General features: G+C 40.8%; 1 protein-coding gene across 1 annotated transcript in view; it reads left to right on the top strand.

The window, feature by feature from the left end:
- LOC129695814 (probable E3 ubiquitin-protein ligase HERC1) overlaps positions 1-14,792 on the top strand; it is a 291,266-nt gene that overhangs the window by 212,059 nt on the left and 64,415 nt on the right. Inside the window, 9 exon segments of the mRNA XM_055633161.1 lie at positions 1,376-1,503; positions 2,282-2,409; positions 4,559-4,768; positions 6,709-6,839; positions 9,101-9,300; positions 11,250-11,358; positions 11,547-11,654; positions 11,656-11,694; positions 12,572-12,673. Of these exon segments, the coding sequence (XP_055489136.1) occupies positions 1,376-1,503; positions 2,282-2,409; positions 4,559-4,768; positions 6,709-6,839; positions 9,101-9,300; positions 11,250-11,358; positions 11,547-11,654; positions 11,656-11,694; positions 12,572-12,673 (1,155 nt within the window).

Here is a 14,792-nt window from a genome sequence, read left to right as displayed (position 1 = left end):
CATTCCCAGATAAAATCAATCATTCATTGTATGAAGCAAACAATTTATTTGATGTCTGCTGAGGAATCGTACACAAGGTACAGTGTGAGTGCTTTGCCAGCTGTAGTTATGGTAACACGTGTCCAGAAATGAAGTGAATCAAGTGAAACAAAATCAAGTGAAAAGCAATTTATTTGCATTTCATTATAAGGCAATTATTGATGGAGAGCAGAGGGTTTAACACCTCGAGAGTAGATTAAACAGAAATAGATTATTTTATTTCACTCCGCAAAATCTTGATTTATCTTCAGGATTAAATTGAAAATATACTTGCAGATTTCAAGTAAATGTCACCAAATGTATTCATTATTTTGTCAGGCATGACCTAATATATAGAATACATACATCTGAAAGCAGTAGGTTGTGGGTTCAGGTTTTGCATTAGAGACTTGAGCATAATAATTGAGACTGGCATTGTACCCGCGTTTGATATGCTATCTCTTCAAGCTATGGCTCTTCAGAGCCCTTTCAGGTGCACATAAATAGATCCCACTACATTATATCTATGATGAGTGGAAGAGTTATTCCTGGTGGCCTGGCCAACAGTTGTGGCCTTGCTCAGCATCACAAAACAGTTTATAACCACATGGCAAAACTTGATTCTGTGCAAACTAATTATTATTTTCTGTGAAAATTCAATCTATGGAAAGATTCCTGACCCGAAATATTAACTAGATTATTTTTGCACAGATGCTGCCTGACTGGCTAATTTGTTCCAGCACATTCAGTTTTTATTCCAGATTCCAGAATTTGCAGTTTTATATGTTTCCTGTGACTACCGTTTTTCCTACTTTACAAGCACAATTTCAAAATACTTAATTGCTGTAAAACAGTTTTCTGTAAAAGGTGCTGTATATGTCCAGATTTCTGTATTTATTCATATTTCAATGCAGCGTTTATATAGTTAAAATGCAATATATGTAGATATGAAAATTAATGTTTTCTGAAACATTGGGACTATCTATTGTCAAGGGAGATGGGGAAAAAGCTGGAACAGGGTAGTTTGTGGATGGTCAGCTATGATCATATTAAATGGTGGTGGTGGCTCGAAGGGCCGAATGGCCTTCTCCTGCACCTATTTTCTATGGTTCTATGTAAATTAGGGTTACATATTACATAATGCTGTGCAATGTGTTATGCGTCTTCAAAATAACAGACAAATTATTATGCTGTTCTATTATTAGTGCACAAATGTTAAATAAGCTGACATTTCACAAGTGAGAACATTTAGACAGAAGGGAGTATTATTTGTGTAAACAAGGGGTAGTGATAATGATTTTGTTTGTTGTGTACGGAAAGCAATATAATCTCTGGTTATTTCTGATTTTAATAACAGGTTGCAAGTTCTTCATGGTCAGTTGCAAAGAATTTGCTAGCAACAAGTGCCCTGGATAAAACCATTCGCCTGTGGACTATAATCAAAAATGCAGTTGCATTAATACAGACTATTTGCTTTAAAACTTGGTACGTTTATGATATTGCAAACTTTTCTTTTCTTGGTCTGATATGCCTTTAAATAGAAATTTTAGAAGATGCAATATAGACACAAAATGCTGGAGTAACTCAGTGGGACAGGCAGCATCTCTGGATAGAAGGAATGGGTGACGTTTCATGTCGAGACTCTTCTTCAGACTGAAGTCAGGGGAATGGGCGGTGCAGAGATAAAATGTAGTCGGAGACAGTAAGATTGGTAGGAAAACTGGGAAAGGAGAGGGAATAGAGAGAGTGGGAAAGCAAGGGCTATTTGAAGTTAGAAAAGTCAATGCTCATACCTCTGGGGTGTAAGCTACGCAAGCAAAATATGAGGTGCTGTTCCTCCAATTTGTGCTGGGTCTCATTCTGACAATGGAGGAGGCCCAGGACAAAAAGTTCAGTGTGGGAATGGGAGGGAGAGTTCAAGTGGTGAGCTACCGGGAAATAAGGTAGGTGGACTGAGCGGAGGTGTTCAGCAAAACGATCGCCGAGCTTCTAATTTTTAGGAGATGCAACAGTGTTTGTGATACTCCATTCTACTCCACTCCCCATGTGATATTGCCACAAGCCCAATTGGCCTCTTAATCTAAGAATCTAGAAAATTTACAAAGGCTTGAGGAAATTTGTTCTAATGGCTTTTGAATTGGTCCTAATCCTTCCCATACTCATAGGGATCGAATAGGTTTGTTTATATATTGAAGTAAGAACCATCTTTGCATATTATGATAACTATCATTTTTCTACCCCCATTCCTTGTATGTTTGTGCAGTGAAGACTCACAGGAAAGGCCTTGTAGCCCTCCAGGTGACTTCAATTTGTCTCCAGTGTATTGGAGTGCCACTGGCAGATTTTTAGCAGCCTCACAAGACAGAATCATCAACGTTTATCAAGTTGATGGTAAGTAACTCAATTCCATGTACACTCTGCACACTTGTCTCCTTTGCAGCATAATTTTTGTGACATTGATGCAGTGCTTTTGTCAAAATGTAAAAAGCCTAAATCAATTGCCAAATTCCACTCTGAATTTACAGCACAGAAATAACCCATTAAGCATAATAGGTCTCTGCCAATGTTTACACCTCACAGAATTTTCTTTTTCCCTCTAGTCCATTTCCCCCTTGTACCTTACTAGCTTCAGCTTAAAATTATCAATTCTAGATCCCACAATCACTCAATACATTGATTAGCCCCATGATCTAGCAGGTTAAAGGGTCCCGACCTGAAACGTCACCCCTTCCTTCTCTCCAGAGATGCTACCTGTCCCGCTGAGTTATTCCCGCTTTTTGTGTCTATCTTGGAGTTTTTAAAAACGTCCTCAATTCTCTTTTCGATTTATTGGTCAGTCTAGATTTTAATGGTTCTAGTTTCACTTTCACTCAAAAGAAACATCTTCACTACAATTTCCTTCTTAAGTGCTTCCATAATTTTAAAGGTAGACAAAAATGCTGGTTAAACTCAGCGAAATCCTCATAATTTTAAAGATGTCTTTCGTTCTCTTTAGCCTGTCTTCATATGGTCCAGTCTTCCTGATCCTGACCAGTATAACCTGGTTTCTTTCCAGCAAATCTTTTTTGTAATGTCTTTATTCTTCCTCATCCACATTATAATAATTAGAGCAGAATTGTTCACTCCTCCAGTTATAAATAGTTCAACCATAGTCAACGGAACATTGTTGGATCTCTCCTTAAACACTAATGCTGCCACACTTTTTTGCAAAGGTCCAAACAACTCAATGAGCAGCTTGGCAGATAATTGCTAAAATCTAAAATCTTTGCTGGTGATTTTTTTTGTAAATCTTGTTCAAATTTTAAGCATCATTAGACTAAAATGCAAATACTAGTGTCATAATTAGGAAAAAATGCAGATTCTCTGGGGCTACAGTGGTGGTATAGATCTGGTGGAAAGTTGTGCAGAGTGTTGTGGTTGGAATTTAATTCCAAGTGAGGTTGTTCATTTTGGGAAGTTAACTAAGGTTAGGATATGTACTGTAAATGATAGGACAATATGGATTTAAGACTACTTCACCATTGGTGGTAGCATCTTTTCTGTTATTGTCCACGTAATTATACATACTTGAGTTTGGTGCTAGGATTTCATTTCAAATGAGTTATAGTGAATAGTATCAACAAGCTTGAAAATTTAGAATTTAAGTTTACAGACACAGCATGGAACAGGCCCTTTGGCCCACTGAGTCCATGCAGACCCTCCATCACATGTTCACACTGGTTCTATGTTATCCTATTTTCTAATCCCCCTTATTACACACCAAGGGCAAACTGTGAGTCCAATGAGCCTACAAACCCAGACAGATGCATGGGCACTCCATGTTTAACGCTATATTGATGTATCCAAATTGTTTGAGATAAGCCTTGAGTGTAGGGAGAAATAAACAAAAACAAAGAACTGCAGTTATTTAGACATCTGAAACAGAAACATAACATCTGGAAGCATTCAGCAGGCATAGAAAGAAAAACTGCCAGGTTTGGGTCTAGGACCATTCCACAAAAAGTAATTGTACTTTTTAATAAAACTGGCTAGTCATGTCATACTGGTGTATTCCAGTATATGGGGTAGGAAAAAATGCATATTGTTCAGAAGAAATCACAGCAAATATTGTCTTTTAATGTCTTTGCCATTAAATTGTATGCATTCCTTACCTACCAAATTAAATGCTCTTGCCTGACAGTCGGTGTCATTACATTCTCTTTTCTATTTCAACGTATATCAGCAGTGCTGGCTCGAAGGGCCGAATGGCCTCCTCCTGCACCTATTTTCTATGTTACATTGATTCGCTGAGATTTTTCTTTTGACTGTGTCCTTATTTATGTGTATGAAGGAACTGCAGATGTTGATTTAAACCAAAGATAGACACAAAATGCTGGAGTAACTCAGCAGGACAGACAGCATCTCTGGAGAGAAGGAATGGGTGATGTTTCAGATCGAGACCCCTTTATTTATGTGTCTACTTTTTCTAGTTCTGCAGGCTACTGTTTTTCCTGTTTACGTTGCTATTCTGGAAGTTGACTTTTTAAAATTTCTTTCAAAGGGAATAATGATATCCATATGAAAATTCAGCCATCCTGGGTAACGGCTATGGCCTGGGCAGACGTCCAAGCACCGTTCTTAAATAAAGATAGTGATAAGCGACCAGAGGTTCTGATAGTGGGACGACTGGATGGATCAATTGGTTGCATTGAAGCTACAGAGAATAATGTTTCTGACACAATTAACCTGGTACATTGTCAGAGAAAAGATGGTAAGTTTCAAATTACAGCAATTTCAACTTCCATTGTTGAAAACAATGTGGCATTGTAGAAGCTGCAACAAATCATTTTGCAGTTATAGTCAAATATTTTCTGATGTATCTTTAATCCTTATTTTATAAGAATCAAAGATACAAACCTGATAACTGGAAGCCAATGGTGAGAAAAGTAATAAAAGTTGTTCTGGATTTATCAAAAGGAAATTGTGCTTGACTAATTTGATGAACTTCTTTAAAGTCTATCACAATCCTTTTTTTTTAAAGTGGAGATTGATACATTCTTGATTAGTAAAGGCATCAGAGGTTACTGGGAGATGACATTGGGAATGGGGTTGAGAGAGAAAAATAGATCAGCCGTGATCAAACGGCAGAGCAGACTTCATGGGACAAATGGCCTAATTCTGCTCCTATGTCTTATGGTCTAAAGGCACAACAATTGATGTGTGTATGCACTGATTAATGTTGAACCAGTTGGGCTAAAGAACTGTAGTTGAGGGAATATGATTTTAACTGAGGGCTTGCAGGCAAACGGACAATTGATTTTCAGATAAGAAGGAAATAAATTTCAGTGACTCCCAAAGATCAATGTTGGGATCATTGCTTTTTCTAAGCTTGTACATAAAGAGACAGTATCTCAAAATTCCTAGACGACATACATCTAAGAAATGTAAACATTGAGGAGGATAGTGACAGATTTTAAAGAATTTAACCAAGCTAAATTTGAAGTGATACATCTGGGGGGGAAATGGGGAAAACTCATTATGAATGAAATCGTACAACTGTAAATGAGGTAAAGAGTTCAGATTTTGGAAATGTAAGTACATATGTTTAAGGAAGGAGGTGGAGTCAATGACCAGGAAAGATGATGACTTTATTGTCCCAATATTTTATTGGAACAATTTTTTGCTCATCTAAATAAATGAGGAAGTTATGCTAAAACTTCATGGTTAACAGTTCGATTCTCAACTGGACTACAGTGTTCAATTCTGAACAGTATATTTTATGAAGGATACAGGAATTTCAAACAAGGACACCAGGGCTAAAATATTTCTAAGTAGAGAAACAAATGTTATTCTCCTTGGAGCAAAGGAGATTTAATAATTGTGTTCAAAATCTGAATGGTTGAGGTAGAGCAAATAAAGAGAAAACTATTTCTAATGGGAAAACAAATAAGGAAAGTTAATGTCCTGAGGACAGTCCATATTACAGTTGCGAAGTGCTGATGTCCTAAGACATCTGAAGGTAGCTAAATCTGCTGAGCCAGATCAGATGTATCCAAGGGCGCCTTGTGAAGCTGGAGAAGAAATTGCAAAAGTTCTGAGATATTTGAATCATCGTTAGACATGGGAGAAGAGCTGAAAGGCTAGACATTGGCTAATGTTGTGCTCATATTTACGAAGGGCTGCAAAGAAACCATAGATCAGGATACCTAACATCTGTGGTAGGAAAGCTACTGGAGAGTATTCTGTGGGATAAGATATACATGCATTTGAAAAGACGGGTTGATTAAGATAGTCAGCGTGGCTTTGTGCATGGCAGAACATGTCTCAATAATTTGATTGAGTTGTTTGAAGAAGTAACCAAGAAGATTGATGAGTGCAGGGCTGTAGAAGTAGTCCATACTGACTTCAGCAAAGTCTTTGATAACATTCTGCATGTTAGGTGGCTCTGAAAGGTTAGATCGCATGAGATCCAGGGAGAGCTAGCCGATGACCTATAGGATTGGCCTCATGGTAGGAAACAGAGTGGTGGTGGAAGATTGATTTTCGGACTGGATATATTAATTTCCCCCCCCCTCTCAAACGGACTATCTCCAGCAGCTCGTCCCATATGCCTTTGTGCAAAAATGTTACCCCTCAGATTCCTATGTATACATGCACTGTGCTTTTGATGTTATAACCCACAATATATATATATTTTTAATTATTATTCAGTTTCCGTCCAGTGCATTGCCTGGTACAGTGAAGATAAACCAATTGCAGTTGGGTACTCTGATGGAAAGATTTTGCTTGGAACAAGAGAGCCTCATGATGAAGAAGAACCAGTCATATTAGCTTCATATCAGGTAAATTACTGTTTTCCTAAATATGTTTGCACAAAACAGTCTTCAAGAATAGCGTTAAAGATTTGAGGAAATGTGACAAAATGAGTCATGTGAGGTGTCATTCTATTCTGGCCATTGCTTCTGCTCCCCTGTCAACCACTCCTACTCATTCTATCTGCAGACCCTCTCCTTCCACCATACTCCTTGTTTTCTCTTCCCCCACCTGCCCAATTGTGTCTTCTCTCACCCATGGACCCTTGTGTACCCCCATTCTATAGCTCTACTCACCTGCCTCCACATAAATAGTTCTCCTCTTTCCTAGCAAGTCATCCATCACTCCTCCTCTGCCCTACCCCATGTATCAACTCTCCTCTTCTTCCTATCATTGGCCTCCTTCCCACCTCCTACTCTTTCCCTCCTGCTTTTCTCCACTGTTTTCCAGTATTTCAGTTCTGACAAATGGTCCTGGCCCTAAAACATTACAATTTAATGCTGCCTGTACTGCTGAGTGCAGATTTTCCCATTTTTACTCGAATCTTTTCCAGTTTGTGGATTCCAAGTACAAAAACAACCGTTTTCAGAAACTTTTGGGAGGAGTTGTGGAGTGGCAGCGAGCCAGATGCTCATTATTTATTTAATCTCCTTTCTACAATAACTCTTAATATGTACTCATACCCTATCTGAATTATTATTTTAATCTTTCCCATCCTTTATGTATTACAACTTTTTCCTTTTTTCTCCTTTCGGTCACTTTTTTTCTTTCCCTTTGATGCTTTACGTATAGTCATAGTGTCACGCAGCCTATTAGCAGGCTCTTTGGCCCAACTTGCCCACGCTGACCAACATGCCCCATTTACACTAGTCCCACCTGCCCACACTTGGCCCATAACACTGTAAACCTGTCCTATCCATGTATCTATCCAATTATCCCTTAACTGTTATGGTTGTTCCTGCCCGAATTACCTCCTCCAGCAGCTCGTCCCAAATACCCACCGCCCTTTGTGCAAAAACGTTACCCCTCAGGTTCCTATTAAATCTCCCCCCACCCTCAACACCTATGTCCCCTGGTTATCTATTGCCCTACTCTGCGTGAAAGACTGCATTTACCCAATCTATTCCTCTCATAACTGTGTCCACCTTTATTATATCACCCCTCACCCTCCTGCATTCCAAGGAATGATGTCCTGGCCTGCTCTCTTCCTACAGCTCATGTCCACGAGTCCCAGCAAATTCCTCGTAAATATTCTCTGCACACTTTCCTGCTGTACAACATGTTTCCCCATAACATATTGACCAAAACTGAATACAATGCTCTAAATGTGGCCTCACCAATGTCTTATACAACTGTAACATGACTTCCCAATTTCTCTCCTTAATACTCAGACCGATAAAGGCTAATGTGCCAAAAGACTTTTTGAACACCATATATATCTATGATGCTGCTTTCATGGAACTATATACCTACACTCCTAGATTCCTCTGCTCTACAACGTTCCTCCGAGCCTTACCATTCACTGTGTAGATCATGCCCCTGTTAGATTTTCAAAAATGCACCACCTCATATTTCTCTGTATTAAATTCCATCAATCATTCCTCAGCCCACCTGCCCAAATGATCAAGATCTACCATGAATTTTTCTTAGGCATCAACTTTCTGTTTGATGACAACATGTCAATTTGTCCTTTACGTTGTCCATCTTGAATTTGAAAACTTTCCACAGCATTAATGCAGTTTGATATTATTTGTCCCATTCCTATCCCACAATTAAACAGTCTCCTTTTCCCAAAAGTGCAATGCCACCAAAATCTAAAATAAACATTACTGGAAGAACCAGCCAATCAAACACCATGTGCGGATTCTGAAGCCACAATAACAGTTAACATCAATCAGAATTGGCTTTCTATTTTGAAATAGAAAGAAAATCATCAATGTGATTAGTGAGGGTAGACAAAAATGCTGGAGAAACTCAGCGGGTGAGGCAGCATCTATGGAGCGAAGGAAATGGGCAACGTTTCGGGTCGAGACCCTTCTTCAGACCTTCTCCAGCATTTTTTTCTACCTTTGATTTTCCAGCATCTGCAGTTCCTTCTTGAACAATGTGATGAGTGAAATATCTGTAGAAGCAAAGTACTGACAGAGAGAGGGAAGATTGTGTGCTCGGACTTAAAAAGTAAAGCTCTAAGAACTAGATTTTCTTTTGTTCCAGATATTGTTTGGTGTGAAATGCTGATTTTGTGTTATTCAATTTATTCTTTCTTGTCTTTTTCATATTTCTGGTGAAGGAAAGTGTAACTAGCCTGAAATGGGATCCAACTGGTCATCTGCTCCTTGCACTTTCCAGAGAAGAGATGGTGAAAGTATGGGGAAGAATAGGCAGTACCTGGCTAGCAGTTCAAACTCTCTTTCATTCCGCTTTGGTCAATACCTCAGCATGGTGTCCACTTCCGGGGAAAGGTCTGGACCCAAGACTAATGCTGGCCGTGTAAGTATTAGAGAAAACTAAAATGTCCTTGTTTTGTATTGTTCTTGTTCAGCAAAAAAGTATAATTTCATAAAGGAAGATAATCTGGAATTCAAAGAAAATTTATTTCCCCAAAGAGTGATGAATACAGAGCTCTGGACATTATGGGAACATCTAAGAAAAATTAGCATGATGTTAAAGTTAACTTATAACTGTTTCTCGGCCCTTAACCTTCTGCGCTCCAAAGAATAATTCGCTGTGGATGTTGAATTTCTCAAAACGGAGGTTGATAGGACTGACTTAAATGTCTTGATTATTTATGAGGAGCAGCTGGTAAATGGAAATGTAATCATAATTTGTAGGTGGAGTACACCAATTGGACTAAATTACCTACTTTCATTCCTGTGTTCTCAATACGAGACTGCTATTTTGTAATTGACTGTTAACTACTGTCTGAAGTGACCTAAATGTTCAGCCCACTTACAGCAAGAATTGAACTGTTACAACACCCCACACTATGTTCAATAAAGTCTGAAATAATCACCACAGTGCAATCCTAGTAAATAAAATCACCAAGTGCTGGAGTAACTTGGCGAGTCAGGCAGCATCTCTGGAGAACATGGATATTTATGTTTTTGATCAGGAACCTTCTTCAAACTGACTATTGTGGGGTAGAAAACTGCACGAGAGAGGTGTGGGTGTGGACAAAGCCAGGCAAATGATAGGTGGGGGGCTTTTGATTCACTGATGGTGGACATAGGACAGTGATGGGAGAAGATCAAAGGTTGTCAGACGTAGAGGTTAGGAGAGAAGAGGAGCGAAAAATGAAGCCATAGGAAGGTATAAGTGGAAGGGTGGGGAAGGTTAAAGGGGGAGGATACTGGGAGAAATGTGCGCATCCAGGTGAGACAACAAGGACGAGAGGGGGAAATAAAAAGGTGGGGGGTGGGGGACATGTTTGTAGATTAATTCAATGTTCATACTGTTAAATTGTAAGCTACCCGAGCCGAACACGAGGTGCTGTTCCTCCAGTTTGTGTGTGGCTTCACTCTGGCAATGGGGGAGGCTCAGGATGGAAAAGTCAGTATGTGAAGGGGAATTAAAATTCCTCGATACTGGGAGATCCAGCAGGCCTTGGCAGACCGAAAGTAAGAGGTTGGCGAAATGGTCACCTAGACTACACATGCAACCTGCGACCGCAGATGTAACACCCGTTCCTATACCTCCTCCCTCGACTCCACCCTGGGATCCAGCAGTCCTTCCAGATGAGACCGGTTTAGATTCACCTCATCGAACCTCATCTGTTGTATTCAATGTTCCCAATGTGGCCTCCGTTACATCGGCGAGACCAAGCGTAGACAAGGCAACCGTTTCGGCAAACACTTGCGTTCAGTCTGCCAAGGCCTGCTAGAACTCCACAGTACTTGGACATAGCACATGTCCAGCATCCCCATCCCATACAGTATGGTTTTACATTACTGTGATCCAGTTGGGATCTACCCCAGTACTCAATGACAGGCCAGTCCCTTACTTACACTGGCAGTCTGGCTGATCAACGATCAGCAGTGCACTGAAGTATGTTGGACATGCCTGGTACACATATTGGGTTACCAGATTTGCCACAAAGTGCCATGTTATTTTGGAGCTAGACCACGTGTGATGGGAGTTCTGAAAATCAAAATAAAATCTACAGCTATTGGAAATCTGAAATAATGCCAGAAAACGCTGGCCTGGAAACACTCAGCAAATCAGGCAGCATCTACAGACGGGGAAACAGTTACGATTTCAAATTCAAAGATCGTTCAAGGAAGAGAAAGTAAGGTCCTTCCTCCATTCATGGCAAAGAATGTTGTCTTAAGTAGAATGTTCTGATGAAGGTCCAATAACCTAGCTTCAAATATTAATAACAATTAAATTAGAGGCCTGAAATTAAGTTTTTCAACTAATTTTATTTTTAATTTGTGCACCAGGGGTTGTCAGAATGGCTTGGTTTATGTTTGGACACTACCACAAGGTGGCACTGCTGTGTCATTACCAAACCTCTTGCATTCGTCTGATGTACGAGATAAGCAGACTGAGGTAAGACAAGTGAGTGACTGGAATAAAAGCACATCTGATTCTCACGTTCAAACTCTAAATGATCTAATTTCAAGAAGGTGATAATGAAACATATAATGGTTAATCAATTAACGTAACACAAATTGACACCAAAATGTTATTCTGTATTGCAGGAATTATTTTCTAACCTAATTTTTCATTCACTCTAGGAGAGATTTCAGTTCAGAGGTAAAGCCAAATGTATGTTTCACCTCAATGCTCACATAACCGCTGTGGTAGCTGTAGCCTTCAGTCCCGATGGATTAACACTTTTGTCCGGGGGGAATTGGAGGATTGATAAATATTTGGTCTCTGCAGGTAAGGGGTTTGCTGCAGTTTAATTCTGAAATTTACACACATAAGGAAGACGTAGGATGTTAGAAGTTTTAAGCAAGTGAGAAATAAACATCCAGATATGCAGGGATATTTTTTCGGGTATAATTTTTTTTTTTTTACTTTTACTGTTTCAAAACAATTTTCAGTATCTGACATTCTTTTTTAAGAATGACAAATCAGATACATTCCTTTCGTGTTTGTCAATATAGAAAATTAAATCAAGGTAGAAATGTAAGGGAAAAATAGACACAAACTCAGATCAGGCAGCATCTCTGAAGAAAGGTAGGTGGCGTTGTGGGTCAGGACCCCTCCTCAGACAGATTTTTGGGGGTGAAAGCTGGAAGACAGGTAGGGGCGGAACTCTTGTCCCTCGGAGGGTCTCGACCCAAAACCTCACCTATTCCTTTTCACCAGAAATGCTGCCTGACCACTGAGTTACTCTGGCTTTTTTTTGTGTCTGGCTTGACAAATGATAAGCAAATTCAAGTGAGGGGGGTTTTGTAAACAAATGGTTGGACAAAGTCCAGAGATGCAAAGACTGAGGCCTGAGTTTGATCCAGATCTCGGGTGCTGTCTGTGTGGAGTTTGCACGTTCTCCCTGTGACCCACATGGGTTTCCGCCAGGTGCTCCAGTTTCCTCCCACATCCCAAAGGCGTGTGGGTTTGTAGGTTAATTGACCTCTTTAAAATGGCTCTTTGTGCATAGGGAGTGGATGCACAAGTAGGGTAACTTGAGCTTGTGTGAACGGGTGATTGATGATTGGCTTGGACCCAGTGAGCAGAAAGGTCTGGTTCCACACTGTATCTCTAAACTATATTAATGAAGAACGTGTGTGTCTCCCCCTCTCTTTCCTCTCAGGATGGTTCAGTTCTACAGACTGTGGTAACTGGTCTCGGGTCAGTGGTCGGAATAGCCTGGATTCCAGACATGGGAGTTGCTGTTTGCTCCAGCAGGTCAAAGGTCAGTGGGTCACAACTATTCTTAATTAACAAACAAAGCAGCAAGTCCAATGGTGTTCTACGAAGCTTTATAATATTATTACAACAAAATTCCACTTCTCAAAGCTAAATCTACCTTTTGAAGTGCAGTCGCTATTGCATTGTGCACCCAATCTACATGTAGATCTCCTGCTAATATAATAACTAGGTGATTTGTTCAGAGAATTGTCTTTGTAATGTTGGGCATCACCCCAGAAAGACCTGAGTTTCTTTTGACAGTCATAGAGCCAAACTGCACAGAAACAGGCCCTTCAACACAACTCGTGCATGCCGACCAATACATCTGTCTAAGATAGTTCTTGCCATACCCCGCTAAATTTTTTTTATCCATGTGCTTGTCCAAAAGTATTTTAAACATTGTAATGTACCCGTCCCTAGAGTTTCCCCTGGAAAATGTTTCCTATCTAATTTATTTTAACATTTTCCTTTCTCGTCTTGAGGGTGTCAGATCTTTACATCCCTTTCAAATGGACCTACGTTTAAAAATATCAACTGAAAATCAATGCAGAACTCCCTCAAAACTGAGTTGCATTGTCTACTTAGGTGGTACTTATGTAATCCTAGGTTAATTATACTTGAGCTTTATAAACCATTGGTTGGGCCTGGGTTTAGACTCTAGAGTATTGTGTGCTGTTTTGTTCATCTCAGTATAGAACGGCTGTTATTGTTCTGCAAAGACAACAGAGGAGATTCGCCAAGATGTTGGCTGGTAGGCAGTATCTCAGTTACATGGCTATGAATAAGTTGTATTTGGTTTCCTGGGAGCTGAGAAGGCTGAGGGGCAGTGGGATACAAAATTATGAAAGGATCAAGTGTATCTGAGTTTCGAGAAATAAGGAGCAAACTAAAATAGGAAATCAGAAGGGCAAAAAGTGGCCAGGGGATAGCTCTGGTAGACAATAGGTGCAGGAGTAGGCCATTCGGCCCTTCTAGCCAGCACCACCATTCAATGTGATCATGGCTGATCATCCCCAATCAGTACCCCGTTTCTGTCTTCTCCCCATATCCCCTGACTCCGCTATTTTTAAGAGCCCTATCTAGCTCTCTCTTGAAAGTTTCCAGAGAACCGGCCCTCTGTGGCAGAGAATTCCACAGACTCACAACTCTCTGTGTGAAAAAGTGTTTCCTTGTCTCCGTTCTAAATGTCTTACCCCTTATTCTTAAACTGTGGCCCCTGGTTCTGGACTCCCCCAACATTGGGAACATGTTTCCTGCCTCTAGCGTGTCCAAACCCTTAATATTAGGGTTAAGACAGCATTAAAGACAAACCAAAGAGATTTTATAATTACATAAGGGGGAAACAAGTAACTAGAGAGAGAGAGAGAGTGGGACCAGTCAGGAATTAAAGCGGTCAACTCTGTGGAGACACAGGAGATGGGCAAGGTGCTCTATGAGTATTTCTCCTCTGTACTCCGCAACGTGTTCGCTATTTCAACTTTATTTGGTATTTTTGGTGTGTCTAATGTTAGGTTAGATGTCTCTCGGTGTGTCTTGTGCCCTGGTGGGGTGGGGGGGGGGGGGGGGGGGGGGGGGGGGGGGTGGAACTGCTTTTGGTCACCTCCTCGACGGAGAAGCGACTTTTTCCATGTTGACTCCCTCGCGGCCTGACAGCTTGGATTGGAGCGGCTTTTCCTGGAGTTGGGCCCGGAGCATCAGTAGCAGGCACAGCGTGAACTTTTCCATCGTGGAGCGGGCAAACCCTTGCCAAGGGTCGCCAGAGAGGGGTGCTCCGATCGCTGACCTGGTGACTTTGGCATCATGGGGCTGTGGTCTGCGGAGCTTCTAGCCGCGGGTGTAGCGTGGACTTGCCATCCAGAGTCTGGGATCCCTTGCCAGGGATCGCCAGAGAAGAGCTCCGACCGCCGGCCTGCAGCCTATAACATCCTGAAGCAGTGGTGTCGGTAGGAAAGTGGCCAATTCAGGACCTCCATGGACGTCGGAGTACTGATCATCCCGACGAGAGGGCCTATACATTGGGCTGTCCGTAACGGCGTCTACGGAAGGTTTATGGCCCAGACCATGGGTGAACAAAGGAGGAGGACTGGCTGAACCTTGTTGCCTTCCACCACAGTGAAGAATGC

This window comes from Leucoraja erinacea, chromosome 1 (genome assembly GCF_028641065.1).
Source record: "Leucoraja erinacea ecotype New England chromosome 1, Leri_hhj_1, whole genome shotgun sequence".
Classification (NCBI taxonomy): Eukaryota; Metazoa; Chordata; class Chondrichthyes; order Rajiformes; family Rajidae; genus Leucoraja; species Leucoraja erinaceus.
This window is presented reverse-complemented; position numbering and strand designations above follow the sequence as displayed.